Source organism: Sphaerodactylus townsendi, linkage group LG04, assembly GCF_021028975.2.
Source record: "Sphaerodactylus townsendi isolate TG3544 linkage group LG04, MPM_Stown_v2.3, whole genome shotgun sequence".
NCBI lineage: Eukaryota > Metazoa > Chordata > Lepidosauria > Squamata > Sphaerodactylidae > Sphaerodactylus > Sphaerodactylus townsendi.
This window is the reverse complement of record NC_059428.1, coordinates 33,123,470-33,138,971: the sequence shown is the minus strand read 5'-3', so window position 1 is coordinate 33,138,971 and position 15,502 is coordinate 33,123,470. Positions and strand designations below refer to the sequence as shown.

Sequence of the window (15,502 nt, the reverse complement as noted above, 5' to 3'; positions counted from 1 at the left end):
AATGTTTCCTTTTATTAGTCCTAATTCTTCCCCCCAGCATTTTCAATGAATGCCCCCTGGTTCTAGTATTGTGAGAAAGAGAGAAAAATTTCTCTCTGTCAACATTTTCTACCCCATGCATAATTTTATAGACTTCAATCATATCCCCCCTCAGACGTCTCCTCTCCAAACTAAAGAGTCCCAAACATTGCAGCCTCTCCTAAGGAAGGTGCTCCAATCCTTCAATCATCCTCGTTGCCCTTCTCTGCACTTTTTCTATCTCTTCGATATCCTTTTTGAGATGTGGCGACCGGAACTGAACACAGTACTCCAAGTGCGGTCGCACCACTGCTTCATATAAGGGCATGACAATCCTTGCAGTTTTATTATCAACTCTTTTCCTAATTATCCCCAGCATAGAGTTTGCCTTTTTTACAGCTGCCATGCATTGAGTTGACATTCCCATGGAACTATCAACTAAGACGCCCAAATCCCTTTCCTGGTCTGTGACTGATATTGGCTATCCATTTACTAGTAATCCCTAGTATAGAGTTTCCCATTTTTAGACTGATAATATTGGCTATTTTATTTTCAATCCATTTACCAGTAATCTCTAGTATAGAGTTTGCTTGGACAGATTTATGGAGGAGAAGTCGATTTATGGCTACCAATCTTGATCCTCTTTGATCTGAGATTGCAAATGCCTTAACAGACCAGGTGATCGGGAGCAACAGCCACAGAAGGTCATTGCGTTCACATCCTACATGTGAGCTCCCAAAGGCACCTGGTGGGCCACTGCGAGTAGCAGAGAGCTGGACTAGATGGACTTTGGTCTGATCCAGCTGGCTTGTTCTTATGTTCTTATGTTGTTCTTATGCCATTTTTAGCTGCTACAGCACACTGGGAAGGAAAAAGGAAATAGTGTGGGCAAGGAGGGAGCACAGGGCAAAGTGCAAGTTGTTACACCTCCCCAACCAACACAGCCTGGTCTGGAAGGAGCCATCTCACAGCTCAGTCATAGCTATCCAGAGGGTGTTGGGGGAAATAACGGAGAGAAAGCTGCTGAGCTCTCTTAGTATTCCATTTTGAAAGGACTCATCATTTCACTGAACTTTATTTTGAACTGAATTATGTACAGCAAGCAAACAGTGAAACCGACATTCCAAGCATGAAAGTGTTTCTTTAAATATTAAAACATACAACAACTGTACAGGTTTTTATCATTATCTCTGTCTTCGCTGTTTTTGCTGCTCCTTCTGCACAGCCAATGAACTCTTAGATTCACTTGCACCCTTTTCAGGAGTCTCAGTTTCTTCATCACTCTCTTGCAATGTATTTTTTCTACCAGCTGACTGGGACATAGTCTCTGTTGGCAAACTGCTATCTGGTGAATCACTAACTACTGCATAAATAATGTTATCTGTAAAGTCAACTTTTTTCTCTTTTGGAAGTTTATTTAAAAGGACTTGCGTATTTATCATGGCAAGTTCTTCATCAGCAACAAAATTGTTTTTGAGAGGGAAGCAAATCTCATTTAATCTTTTCAGGGGAGGTTTTTTAGCAGACTTACAAGCTATTCGTTCTAATGATCTTGCATGCTGATTATTACAGCTCCGAGGTGGCTGAAATGCCTTCATCAGAGATGGAGAAACAAATGTGCAGATTGGCTTTACTGGAGGAGGGGAAGGCACTCGACTGAGCAGGTCCATTGCTTTCCTCTTCTTATAGTTCTTAGAAGTTTCTTGTGGATCTTGGATCATTTTTTCTGAGTCTAGTGAAAGCGCTGGTGTCGAATTCATCTTTCCAACAGTCAAGGGGCTCTGACGTCTTCGTTCACCAGTAGGAGTTGCAGTCTAATTGACAGTGAAAAAAGACTTTAGGTTAAATTCCCTCAGCTGCTTCTACCCAAAGACAAGACAGATAAATATTATGCTCTCAGGAGTATATTTATTTAAAGATTTTTATTCAGGCTCCCCTATAAGCATTTATCATGTCAAGACATTTAATAAACTTACTGAATGTGTATTTCTTCCACTAGATTTCCAGGGGAAAGGATTCAAGCTACATTCTTTGGGCAAGTTAAATGCTTGTTGGTCAGCTGCTTGAAGCAAATTCATAAGTCTCTGTTGCACATCTTTGCCAAAACAACAGTTGTTCTATAGGACAAAAGAAGAGGGTTTCCATTAAAAATAACCTTTGTATTTATGCTGTCTGCTCTTGACCAACTTGATTCTCGGGAAGTTTACAATAAGGAAACAGCTGACTGATAAAACTGACGGAACTATAAAAGTTAATAAAAACATTCAACAAATACAGTAAATCTACTAGTATCAATTACATAATATAACAATCTATAATATGTAATACAACAATAACAATTAAATAATAAAATAAGTAGCATAAAATAAAATGAATCTCATTAATGGCAACACCATTAATAGGAGTTAAATAGCAGAAGGGGAAAAGCCAAAGCCACCCACTAGCAACACGTCCAAGAGAAAAGGGAAATTTCAACCCAAGGACCAAAGCTCAAAATCTTCTGCCCCGGCCAAATGGGTATTGTATTGAAAAATGCAAAATCCAGGAGGCTGTAAATCACCTAATTATGACCACCAGATTTTAAATATTGGTCATTTTTTCATGTTCACATTCAGAAAAAATACCAGGTTAGAGGTTACTGAGGAATGTTTAATAGTAATAGTAACACTACAGGGCAACCCAGACAGTGGAGGCAGCTGGGGACAGCGCTGCTACCGTTCTGCCTCCAAAGGGCTTTCCTGAGGCTCAGAGAGGGACAAAACAGCAGAAATCCTCCCCGCTCCTAGAAAGCCCTCCACAGGGGCCAATGGACTTAACACCACCCAAAATTAAGTCCACTGCCAGGACTGTGGTACAAATGGCCACAAACCTGGGGTGGGAGCCAACTAATGTTGGCTCCGTCCTTGGAAATGCCTCGTCCCACCCCCCCACACTGGCGTTCCAGATGCCAGCACTGTTCTTCTGCAACAGCAGAGCTGAGAGGTGTCCTCCTGCTTATCTGCCCTCTCCACCTGCACATTTGCCCCTTGTGCTGACAGAAGGGGGCAAATACGTCAGGAGAGGGCTGCGTCCACCCTCCCTTTGGATTGGGATGCCCTTATTATTCCTATTATTATTGTGCGCCATCAAATCTCAACAGACTTACCAGGCCCATGGTGTTTTCAAGGGAGGGGTGGACAGAGGCAGTTGCCATTACATTGCTCTTCATTGCAACCCTAGTGTCCTAAGTATTACTAGGGTTGACCCTCCACTTCCAAGGTCTGATGAGATCAGGCTACGTTTAGCAGAGATCTAAAGTTTTTGATGGGGTAATTTCTTGAAGTCATCATGTGGCATGAACCCATTAACTCATCTGCCATGGCAGAAGATGTCCATACTTCTCTGCTTGCAGATAGACCATATTTGAAAACTTCCTGGTACGGGAAGACTTTGGTCGAAGTTGCCATATTGTCCAGATGCGTAAACCTGAGCAAACAAGATTGGCTTCCTCCCCATAAGCAAGGCTTATAAACACTCCCTGTTCAGACATCACAACTATCTGGAGTTTGACTGAAGGCTTCTCAAACAAGGAAGCTTTTAACTGTGCTCCACTTGCAAGGGAAGGAGGGATGGAAAGTGAGCACAGTCATGTCAGGCAGCCATCCCATACACGGCTTTGCCATGATGTCAGGACAAATAATTTTTAATTTAAGTGCTTCGTAAGCTTTCTTTTTTTAGTTTGCTTTCAGGAACTAAGATGATGTCTGCATAAAGCAGTGTAAAGAAGACATATCCTGAGAATTCCAGATGCTTGATCTCAATACCCTTAATGATTTCACTAGAAATTAGGGATGCTTACCTCTACAATGTTTTTCAGTTCATTAAATCTCCCTTGAAGATGTCTTTCCTTTGGATTGGCGGAGAATGTAGAAAGATCTCCAGCAAATAACACTGGAATGTCTGATCTAAGCTTTGGTTGCCATTTGAGATTGGTTGCAGAAATCAACTTAGAAGGACTAATAATGTCTTCTACGGCAAGATGCTTGAAATCTGCACAGATCTGGACTGCTATCAGATTATGACTTTCATCTGACAAATACAACACAGAGGAGCCTAGAATGGAAATGAAAAAACCCTTCATTTATTAAAATTAATTTTTTTACATTTCAATGTTTCCACTTAACCACTTTGCCAATTTAAAGACACAATAAGGCAGTTTTCTGTTCAGTGCTTTTTCATTTATTTCAAAGTTAAGTAATTTACTTAAGTTCATCTCTCTATAGTACAGAACCTTTAGTAATTTTTGTAGTGTAATTCACATAAGCAAGGAATATACACTGGATCCCAAGAGGTTTGTGCAGATTCATTTGAAGAGTGACTCTGTCTTTTGCCTTCCTGCACTTCCCAAAAACTGGTCTAAGAAAAGGAGTGAAATACAGTAGAGCAGAGTGAAGTTTTAGGAGAAAATAGTGTTCTGCAATGTATCAAACTGCAGCATTACATTAATGTAAAGAAAAATGGTACACTGCTGCAAAATGCATGCCCCCCCCCTTACCACTGCTGGTTCCCCTTTGCCAGGAGGAAGTGGGAGTTCAGCTGGGGGTTGGGCATGGAGGGGGGGGCAGCCAGTAAGATGATGAGCTGGATGAGGTGGTGGGTGGACAAGGCCATGTAAGTGTGGTGGGGGCGAGAGGGAGGCAGCAGGCCAGACGAACAGGGACAGGTGAGGTCAGTGGGGAGGAGTTTGGTCAGGGCTGGGCATGGGGGGGGAGAGAGGAAGGGGGCAGGCCATGTGAGCCAGGGTCCTGCAAGGTGGTGGGCAAGCAGAGACTTGTTTATGGGGCCACGGGCAGCCAAAAGCACCTTTCATGTGACCGAGGTCAGTGGCACCTGGGTCACAAGACTCCCTTGCTGCCCCTCAGATATGCTACCAGTAACAAACTAATGAAATGGATCCAACCGTCTGCCAAGGAGCCTTCCCTTAATCTTCAGCAGCTCTTTCCTCTACACTTGGCAGATGGTTGGATTCATCCCAATACCAGTCAGCTAAGTTGATTGTCATCTTAGTAGTAACAGTGCTTGCTGGAAAATTGAGACACGTGGTATACTCTTGATGGTATGGACTTACTGAAAAAAATAATCAGATTTTAATGAAAGATAATGAAGCATGACTATAATTGACATGTGTAACAGACATGTAGAATAATTATCCTGTGCTGTGTCACCATCAGCATTGATCCCTTCTGTAAAGATTTTCAAATGAGTACTTTTGATATTTAGAGACAGTAGCCCATTATGTATGGAATGGCTCACCAAATAAGATTTCACTGCTCATGCGGGGGAATGGGAATCAAACCCATTTCTCCAGATTAGAGTTCACCTGCTCTTAACCACTACACCACACACACTTGCAATGAAGAACCAATAACAGAACACCCCTAAGAATACAACATACCATTAGCCCACAGCTGTCTAAAACCATTTAAAAACACAATGTAACAATAAATAGTTTATTGATAATAGCTTCTATACTTCTGGTATTATAGTGGGAAAATACATAACCAGCTGTAAAGGAATGGCTGAGTATAATTCGGTGTTAATAATCCTATGAATATATATAGAAATAAAACTGATATTTTATGACAATTGGCAGTCACCCAGTGAAAATAGACAGTTATGTCAAAGGTATAGTTCTTTTTTCCCTTTGAGAAGTTTCTTTTCTATGGTAATAGTTTAAAATATACTTTAACAAAACGTGATTTTAACAAAACATTAAACAAACAGTATCACTCTATTCTTATTTATATAATGTTCTACTTGTTCTTATGAGACAAAATTAAAGAGTAGCTTGTGTGCTTTCGTTATCTAAGTTAAGGCACGTTTAAATCAAGATTACTTGCATAATTGTCTTAAACAAAACATAATTGTCTTAAACAATTATTTACATTACCAGGAGATTATTACCGATGTAAGGAACTTCCCATCATTTCATTCGTAGATCTTATGAGCTAACAGGAAACCAGTTTTAATAAGAATAATAAGCTTGACTCCAATCTTGTCGTTACACACCTGAAATAGGAACTTCCACCTCCCAACCTTATGGAAATTATTGTTATTATCCATCCTAATAAAGGTTCAGTTCAGAATTTAAACATGATGCTTTAAAAACTACAGGATACCTGTTCCTTTCCTGAGAGAAACTACATATCCCACCAAATCCACTTCAGAGCAGGCTGGCTGGAAACAGGGCTCAGACATCTTGCTGTACCTCAGACATTCCCTTGGCTGATAAATATGTGGCAGAATCTCTTCAGAGACCTAAAGAGGTAGAATTTTGAACATTTACTGCAGATACTGAAGAAGAAAAGAAGAGGAAGAAGAAGGAAGTTTGGGTTTATATCCCCCTTTCTCTCCTGCAGGAGACACAAAGGGGCTTACATCTCCTTTCCCTTCCCCCCCTCACAACAAACACCCTGTTAGGCGGGTGAGGCTGAGAGAGCTCCGAAAAGCTGTGACTAGCCCAAAGTCACCTAGCTGGCGTGTGTTGGAGTGCACCAGGCTAAACTGAATTCCCCAGATAAGCCTCCACAGCTCAAGCGGCAGAGCGGGGAATCAAACCCGGTTCCTCCAGATTAGAATGCACCTGCTCTTTAACTATTATGCTCCTTAAACCATTAGCTAATTAAAATTTGCAGGTCAGAAATTAGTATTAAGGAATTTACCGGTAGCTGTAGATACTGAGTTTTCTTGGTAGCCGTTAACTGTATATTAGCCGCCTCCCACTTGCCTTTGGATTGAGTTGCAGCTAGTTGGAAGATTCTGTACCGACCTCCTTCCTTTAGGAGGGTATGAACATGTGATGATGGGCGCCAGATGCTCAACAGGACTTCTAAAAATAAATGTCATCTGTTAATTCTTCAACAACAATATGGTCCCATTCTTCAGAAAGCATTTGAAATACAAATTCATTTATATCCAAATGATTTAAGTCTACCGCCCTCCAGAGATATGCCACTGTTGACGGCCACTGCAAGTATTAACTGCATGCCATCAAGAGTCGGTAATTGGCAAGCCTCATCCACTTCTCCCCAACCCAGCCACGGGACCTCCGTCTCAGATGGATTCAACTTCAACTGGATCTGTTTCAACTATTTCACCACAGCCTCCAAGCAACTTGCTAAAACATCTGGAGGAGAGTCCGGATGGCACTCCATCAACAGAAATAGCTGGGGACCATCAGAATCAAAAGACTTGGTTAACAAAGTGTCGGTTCTATGGAGAGCACACACTGGACTTCGATAATCAGACATGTTTTGGAAACACAAGCTCTAACCTTTGCTTGGTTCTTCATTTCTATAATCCACAATGCGTAGTTTCATTATAGGGGTTACATCCCTTTTGCAGGAGCTGGGGTCCCCCTGCTCAGCAGATTCCACTGCTTTCCTGAATTCAGCTTCTATCTGTGCTTGCTTCTTATCAGTTACCATCTGCCTGTGACTGTTCAGTGCTTTTAATTGCTCCTCACTAAAATAGCCCTGCAACCAGAAAGATAACATTGGATTTACCTCTTAGGTATCCATCAATAAATGGAAAAACAGTTTACTTCCTAACAGACACACTGTTGCTGTGTTTTAAAATGGTGGGTTTTTTTAAAAAATCATTGGCTCTGAAATGTAAATAATATTATATCGAGTCTTAAAAACAGAGTTTCTGTCACAGTCTCAGGACTGCTATGAGCTATCGACAACAAAAAATAAAGCAAAGGGATTCTCACTCCGCTCCCCCATTTTAAGATTCAGGAATAATGTCCAAAACATTATTCTCATCTCCTCTTCCTAAGCTCTAGAAAGCCTTCTTGTAGGCTTCTTGAATGAACTGCCCTGCATTTTTTACTTTATGCCAGCCGATTCTTATCTTTCTGTGCCTGATAAATTCTATGAATCTCCAACAGAAGTGGCAGTCTGAAATATCATCTTCTATAAAGCTCTGTTGACAACTTTCCTCTAGAACAAGGAGCCTTACACAAATGCAGGAGCCTTCATGCACTGAAAGAAAGTGTCTCTGTTATAGACTTGTTCTCTTTGAAATCCAACCCTGTATCTTAAGTTTATTTCAGATTCAGTTTAACTGGATGGATGGATGGATGGATGGATGGATGGATGGATGGATGGATGGATGGATGGATGGATGGATTTATGGATGGATGGATTTATGGATGGATGGATTTATGGATGGATGGATGGATGAAAGCCTTTATTGGCATTAAAAATAAAAGGAAAAAAAGGGGGGGAAAGGGAAAAAATCAGAAATTAATACACAATGAATCTAAGATTAATACAGCGAGTTTATCAGCATTTCTTCAGTCCTCATACTCCAAGTTCATATTTTCATCTTATTATATGTATATTCAAAACTATGGAGGGAAAATAACCAAGATATGTAAACCAGTATTGCCTTTAGAGATATCTTTCTCCCCCACCCTGTGACTTACTGTACACAATTAGCTTAGTTAGGCCCATAAACGCAACGTCTTCAGAAAAAAAGTCATGATTAAAAACTGAGTGGTTCACAAACTGATTGAACAGCAAAAATTGTTCTAATATTTGAAATGCAATCTTACCTCCATGTAAGCGGGATCAGGAGCATTAAGAATTGCCTCATAAAGGTCGGCACCATCTTGCAGGGAGCGAATCTGTTGCCTGGTTAGTATGCGTGATTTCAGTAGTCTTTTGCCTTCATCTGATTTGTTGAAATATATTAATGTTAATTAATAGCCCAGTACAGGGAACAATTCTAAGAACATTAAACACCCCATTAAAATAAAATCAGATCTGTTGTTCTCATCAGACCATGGAATGGACTCAGCTCTCCTGCATACAAGATGACTGGTCAGTTACAGACACTGTTTTCAATCCTTTGTAACCCAGCAGTAGTTACTCATCTATCACCTATCTCAAACCATGCGTTCATTTCCTACCCTGCCTTGAGTACAACTTTTTGTGATGCATCTCTGAAATACCAGATTGTAGCATTCTGCACCAAATGAAACTTTCAGTTTTCTATGGCAAGCAAGTACCACATGGCATGCCAACAGATCACAAATTGTAACATATCTTGTCAGAGGCAAGATGCATGAATATACTACGACGAGTCCTGTTCAAGAAAGCTTGGCTTACACATGAATTATTATTTATTATTATTTATTTGATTTCTAAACCGCCCTCCCCCAAGGGGCTCAGAGCGGTGAACAATAGTGATAAAACAACTTAAAACATAACATAAACAACTAATTAGCAATAATAAAACCCGGAACCGTACAGCGTCAGATGACGTTTCACCCTCCCCCCTCCCTACCTTTATGCCCACGGGAAGCCAGATAAAATGGCAGCGATGTATTTAACCAGGCTGGCCAAATGCCTGGCGGAACAGGTCCGTCTTACAGGCCCTGCAGATCTCTGCAGGTCCCGCAGGGCCCTGATCTTCCTTGGGAGCCTGTTCCACCAGGTGGGGGCCAGGACTGTAAAAGCCCTGACCCTTGTAGAGGCCAGCCTGATAGCTTTAGGGCCAGGGATCACCAGGAGGTCCTCCTCCGATGAATGGAGGGGCCTAGCGGGGCGATAAGGGGAGAGGCGGTCTCGTAGGTATGCAGGTCCAAGGCCATGAATGGCCTTGAAGGTCAAAACCAACACTTTAAACGTGGCCCGGAACTCGATCGGCAGCCAGCGTAGATGGTATAGGACCGAAGTTAGTAGATGATGGAAGAACATAGGTGCTGAATTTTAATGGATTTTATACTCCTACTAACTATGAAGTTATAGCGTTTCTTGAATCATGCCCTAAATATTTGAGTAGGACACTTGGTTATGCTTTGTTACACATACCACTTGCTATTTACCATCTATTGTAGGGTTTTCTAGATCTCTCAATTTCAACTCACACACTGATCAAGGCTGGATCGAGTCAAGAGTGTCATGAGCCTCCTGTAAAGACTACATCTCACCTGCAGAAGCATTACAGCCACCAGGGTAGCAAAAGTACTCTGGTAGCAAAAAATCGTTCCTTTGTACCCTGGTGCCCACATACCTATCTGTATGCAAAATTAACGACACATAAAGAGGCAGTGATTTTCACCATCACAGAATATATCTAGACATATTTCGGGAACAGGAATAAAATTACATAAAACTGTATAATTCATCATTCCTAAAACTAACAGTAGAAGAGTTAATATTCATGTTTTACCCTCATTCTTTTCAAATTTAGCTTGTATTTTTGCAAGCAATGCTTGCATGGTCTTTTGTTGATCGCCTTTATGTTTTGCGGCTTCTCTTTCTTCAGCTCGTTCATTACGAAACATGTAGGAGCCTGTTGATAGCTTTTCCATCCACTGCAACAAATGTTCATGTAAAATTAAAGCCATTTTATTTGACAGTCTGCTCTAGATGCAAATCAGCTGAAAATGATTGAACGTTACTGAACTGTACTAACCTGTATGGGATAAGCTCTTTGAATAATCACATCAACACAACCAGCGGTCCCACCCTCACTAAGGAGCGACGATAACGGCAAACAGAAGGGCCGGGGGTCCCTATGATATCCTAATTTGGCATACCATCGTGCACGTCGAGTACTGTTAGCTGAAATCTAAACAATGGCATTAGTAAGCATCTGAAAAAACAGCTGCTATGGAGAAGTCAATTTAGTTTTCGATCATGATGAATAGCCATGTTAGTCTGTCTGTGGCAGAAAACAAGAGCAAGAGTCCAGTAGCACCTTAAAGACTAATAAAATTTCTGGCAGGATATGAACTTTTGTGAGTCACTGCTCACTTCTTCAACTAGAATGTGACTCCATCTGTCCTTAAGTAGAAAAAAGTGAGTTCAGACACGCAATGGCAATAGCATATAAGAGTCAATAGAAGCAGTGGTGGGATTCAAATAATTTAACAACCGGTTCCGGTGGTGGGATTCAAATAATTTAACAACTGGTTGTTTACAAGCATCATTTTAACAACCGGTTCTGCTGAAGTGGTGTGAACCTGCTGAATCCCACCACCGAACAGAGGGCATGACTGGATTAAGTGTAATTTGCATAGGGCATGGAGAAATCAGCATTAGAGTCTTATATATGTTCCAAAAATTCCTGGACCAACAGTTAGTATTTGAACTGAAATGAATTAAATGATACAGGGCTTACAATGTTGGTTTACGGTCAGTTTTCATGTTTTCAGGAAGCTTATTAGGGTGTTGTTGATTAAGTAGTCCTTAATGACATAAAAACACAGTACGTGGGGTTTGATCCAGTGATGCGCATGCATCAGGATCGTGGATCTTCCCTACTTTTTCCTCTCCCCAACAGTCCCTTCAATTCCAGGGTCACAAAGTCTGTATTGTGAAATAATCATATATGTCAGAGAGCTACAGTGAGTGATGGGAACAGGGTGAAATAAAGCTCTTGTCCATTAGTACAGCTCTGCTAATGGAACAGACAAGGGGTGAATCACTGAATCCAACCCATGACATGCAACACTGAACAAAAAAGACAGAGAGCCCTATCCATAGATTTATAATCTAAAATACAAGTACATAAAAGGTTGGACAGGAAATGAGAGCAAATAGGGTATGCATTTATTTACAATAAGTGACCACTTGTTCCCAAAACAATACACAAAGAATTAGCACCAGCCCTAAACAGGGTGACAGAGTTCGAGGCTGTTTTATGCTTTTACCTTCAGGGCAAGTGATTCCGGAGCTTCCAAGGGAGTGCATGCATCCTGTGAACCTACAAGTTCTGCTCCGTGTACAATGATCTTCTGACCCACACGCAGCCTTCCTCTACACAACAGTGATCGCAGAGCAGAGTCCACGACAGCCCTAATCCCATACCAGCCATCTGTAACTTCAATCACAGCTGCTTCTCGTTTGTTTTCCATCACAGTGCTTTTGTCATAGATGGGAGACACCTTTGAACTTAATGATATAATTTTAGAAACACACAGGATGAGTGTTTTACCAGCAACGTCATCTCTCTCTGTTATTCTTTTGATAGCTGATCGGTGACTTTTGTCAACTTCCACGTCGTATCTATTGAAGAGAAATATATACAACAATTTCAACTATATAATGAGATGCCAACCAGCCATCTGATTTTTTGTATTTATGTGTATGTTGGTTGAATGTTGTTGAATATTGGTTTTAGTGTAAATTGTTTTATTTATATTGTTTTAAAGTGAATTGTACACCGCCCAGAGTCCTCTGGGGGGTGGGCAGTCTATTAAAACTAAGTGATAAACAAACAAATAAATAAATGTGAAAACACAAATATGATTTTGAAAAGATCTCCTTTCAGAATAGCAACAGTCAATTTCACACTGCAAAACCACATTCCTCTGCAAAAGCAGGGATACACACAGTTACGGAAGCAATTACAGTTTAAAATTTTTCAAATGGTAAAACTTAGCAATTTAAAATTATCACATTTCAAATAATACATGCCTGCACCACAGCCAATGATATGGGAATTCACATTTCAAATGTGTTTTATACCTGTATTTTAGCTGAAGTAGTACTCTTTCTGGAGTCAAGCATCTGTTAGCAAATTCTTCTGGAAATGCAACTTCCATAACTGCCAGTTTCCATATGATCCACTTGTAGTGGTTGTAAACCCAGGCTTTTGAAATGAGCTGTGGATCTACTCCAGGTGTATCACATAAAGCCCTGTTAAAAGTGTTAGAATATGAAGTTAAGATATAATAAAACTCTCTAGGAGACAAAATATTTTGAGGCTACCAAAATGCCAGCCACATTAGAAACAAAAAGTATCAATAAACTTAACTAGTTCTATTAGTAGTCATCAGCTTTTTAGAAACGCCTTTTCAAGTGAGGAAGGAATACTTTTAAAAATGTATCTAGCTAAATTGGTTAAATTGTACTAAAGGGGAAAAAAGTCTACATTTGTAGCTTAACATATGAAATGACAGGTCTGAAATATGCTGGTGTCCAGTAACGAGATATACTGTGAGTCAACTGATGGGTTAATATTGTGATCAGTGGCTGTGCTCAAATATTTGATTATATTTAATACAGATTGATAGTCAAATATTTGATTATATGCAGCCATTACAATACAATAGAAGAATGAAAAAATTGTGCTAAATGGGAAAAAGCTTAAGTGTGCACAGGTTAACACACTTTATCTAGTTTGAGTTCTAAATATTTTCAGTGTCCTGATCCTATCAATACTACTCCTGTCCAGAGAGGATTTATTTTATTCATTAAAACAGTTATATTCCGCTTTTCCTCAAGGTTTAAGCCAGCTTATAATAACCGGTTAAAACATTTTCTGTTACAATCAAAAATAAAATTGCAATCCTAACCCCCCTCCCCTTAAAAGATGTCTACAGTTCAAATTAACTCAAAAGTCCTTCTGGACCATTTAAAGAACACCATGGAAAGGCCCTCCCATCTTCAAGGGGCCTATTTCACAGCCATGACAGAAAAGGCCCGAGGTTCTGGACGATGCCAAATGGGTCACTCAAACTGGTGGGACAGTCAATACATGGCTTCCTGATGAATGCAACTGGCACATCCAGACATAAGGACGGAGACTGTCCTTCGAATAAGTGGGTTCCGGTCATGAATGGTTTTAAAGGCTATAACCAGCACCTTAAATTGAACTTGGAAACAGACTGGCAGCCAACGTAGCTGTTCCAAAATGGACAATATAAGTTTGCTGTGGCTAACAATAGTTGGGCTGCCACATTTTGGACGAGTTGAAAATTCTGGTTTGTCTTGAAGGGGGCCCCACACCAAAAGGTTACAGAAGCATGGACCAGTGTGGCCAGTCTGGCCGAGTCACAGTAACGAGAGTTGGCCAATCAGATGAAGCTGACCCAGAAGACATTGCTGGCCACCATGCTAGCCTACAGTAAACATCCCTACTGTAGAAAGGATCCCACAACAAAAACATCTCATTGAATTTTCTTTTTTTCTCATAATAAGAAGTTCTTCACATCAATATAAAAGCCTGACAGACTAATAATTGCAAATATGGTATACAATTAAAAACATGGCACATACTGCAACATGCAAGCTTTCAACAGGATACCTGTAGAATTCCTCTTTTCCTGCCTTGCCCTCATCAGTGGGAACAAGATATCCTCCATCAGCCAATTGTATTCCATGCCTTTCTAGAAAACATTCTTTACTGAAAAAATCCTGAATGAGAAACTGAAAATCTTCTGCATTTGAGCTGTTAATTTTTAAGCACTGCTTTGAAACACCAAACGTATACAGCTGTAAAGGTAAGATACATGTAAAATGTTAAACATGATAATCAGCATCTACATATTAATACAAATATAAGCCGAGACCATGACTTTTCCATTTTATGTTTTAAATTGTGATTTATAGGTAAAAGAGGCAAAGGTGTGGTGGACTATCAACTGTAATAGACAAAAATAACCTACCACACTAATATATTGTGTGAAATAAATCCAAGAACAATGATAATAGGAAAATCCAAATACAAGAAAAGTAGACGTGTGCAATTAATAGCTGACAAGTAGTAAAACAAGACAACAATACAATAATACATGCTCAAAAAGACTTTAAAGGAAGCACTGTAGCTGGAGAACTGAAGAAACTGTGTCAGTAACAACAAGGTACCGGTAAATCCAAGTAAGTGCAAAGAAATTGCTGCGTGTCCAGTGATAGACAGGACATTCCAGGTGTTCCCTGTTTCGCAGAATCAAATCCGCTTCACCAGCAGCAAAAATATTAAGCCTGCCCACCAATGAGAATACATAGCCTCTAAAAATAATAAATATGATATACCATATATACTCGTGTATAAGCTGAGTTTTTCAGCCCTGTTTAAAGGCTGAGAAAAGCCCCCTCGGCTTATACGCAAGTCACCATTTTCTATTCATCACAAGGAGGCTGGGGACAGGGCCGGGACAACCTCCTTGCTGGCGGGAAGCTGCTTGTTGCTGCCCTCCTGGGAGGATGAAGGGGGAACCGCGAGGGACCCTGGCTGGCTGGGCTTGGTCAAACCCCGGAAGGCAGAGGGAGCTCCTTATTTGGGCAGTGACATCAGGGGGAGTCACTGCCCAAATAAGGAACTCCCTCTGCCTGCTGGCTGGGTTTGACAAAGCCCAGCTAGCCGGCAGGCAGAGGGAGCTCCTTATTTGGGCAGTGACTCCCCCTGATGTCACTGCCCAAATAAGGAGCTCCCTCTGCCTCCCGGTTTCCCACCCTCGGTTTATACCCGAGTCAATAAGTTTTCCCAGGTTTGGGCAGTAAAACTAGGTGCCTCAGCTTATACACAGGTCAGCTTATACACGAGCATATACGGTATAATAAATATGCCTAGGTCATAATAAATAACAGGGTTGTAAGTTAGACACCATAATTGCAACATAAATAAAGTAATACAATTTTAAATTACAAAATTACACTCCAATAATACTACATATTAAATAACCACCAGCATATAAAACTACTTA

At 40.6% G+C, this 15,502-nt stretch overlaps 1 protein-coding gene across 2 annotated transcripts in view; it reads right to left on the bottom strand.

The window, feature by feature from the left end:
- Positions 1–1,077: 1,077 nt before the first annotated feature.
- The window catches only part of BRCA2 (BRCA2 DNA repair associated), a 46,519-nt gene continuing 32,094 nt past the window's right edge, over positions 1,078–15,502 (bottom strand). The window contains exons 16-27 of one of the 2 annotated variants that reach the window (XM_048492613.1): positions 14,104–14,291; positions 12,543–12,713; positions 11,726–12,080; positions 10,486–10,641; positions 10,240–10,384; positions 8,618–8,736; positions 7,331–7,532; positions 6,720–6,886; positions 6,177–6,315; positions 3,857–4,110; positions 1,995–2,135; positions 1,078–1,832 (exon numbers count right to left, since the gene is read on the bottom strand). In XM_048492613.1, coding sequence (XP_048348570.1) covers positions 1,203–1,832; positions 1,995–2,135; positions 3,857–4,110; positions 6,177–6,315; positions 6,720–6,886; positions 7,331–7,532; positions 8,618–8,736; positions 10,240–10,384; positions 10,486–10,641; positions 11,726–12,080; positions 12,543–12,713; positions 14,104–14,291 — 2,667 coding nt within the window. In that variant the 3' untranslated portion in view covers positions 1,078–1,202. Of the gene's footprint in view, positions 1,833–1,994; positions 2,136–3,856; positions 4,111–6,176; positions 6,316–6,719; positions 6,887–7,330; positions 7,533–8,617; positions 8,737–10,239; positions 10,385–10,485; positions 10,642–11,725; positions 12,081–12,542; positions 12,714–14,103; positions 14,292–15,502 lie in introns of those variants that run through there. The other variant, XM_048492614.1, reaches the window with a different exon arrangement.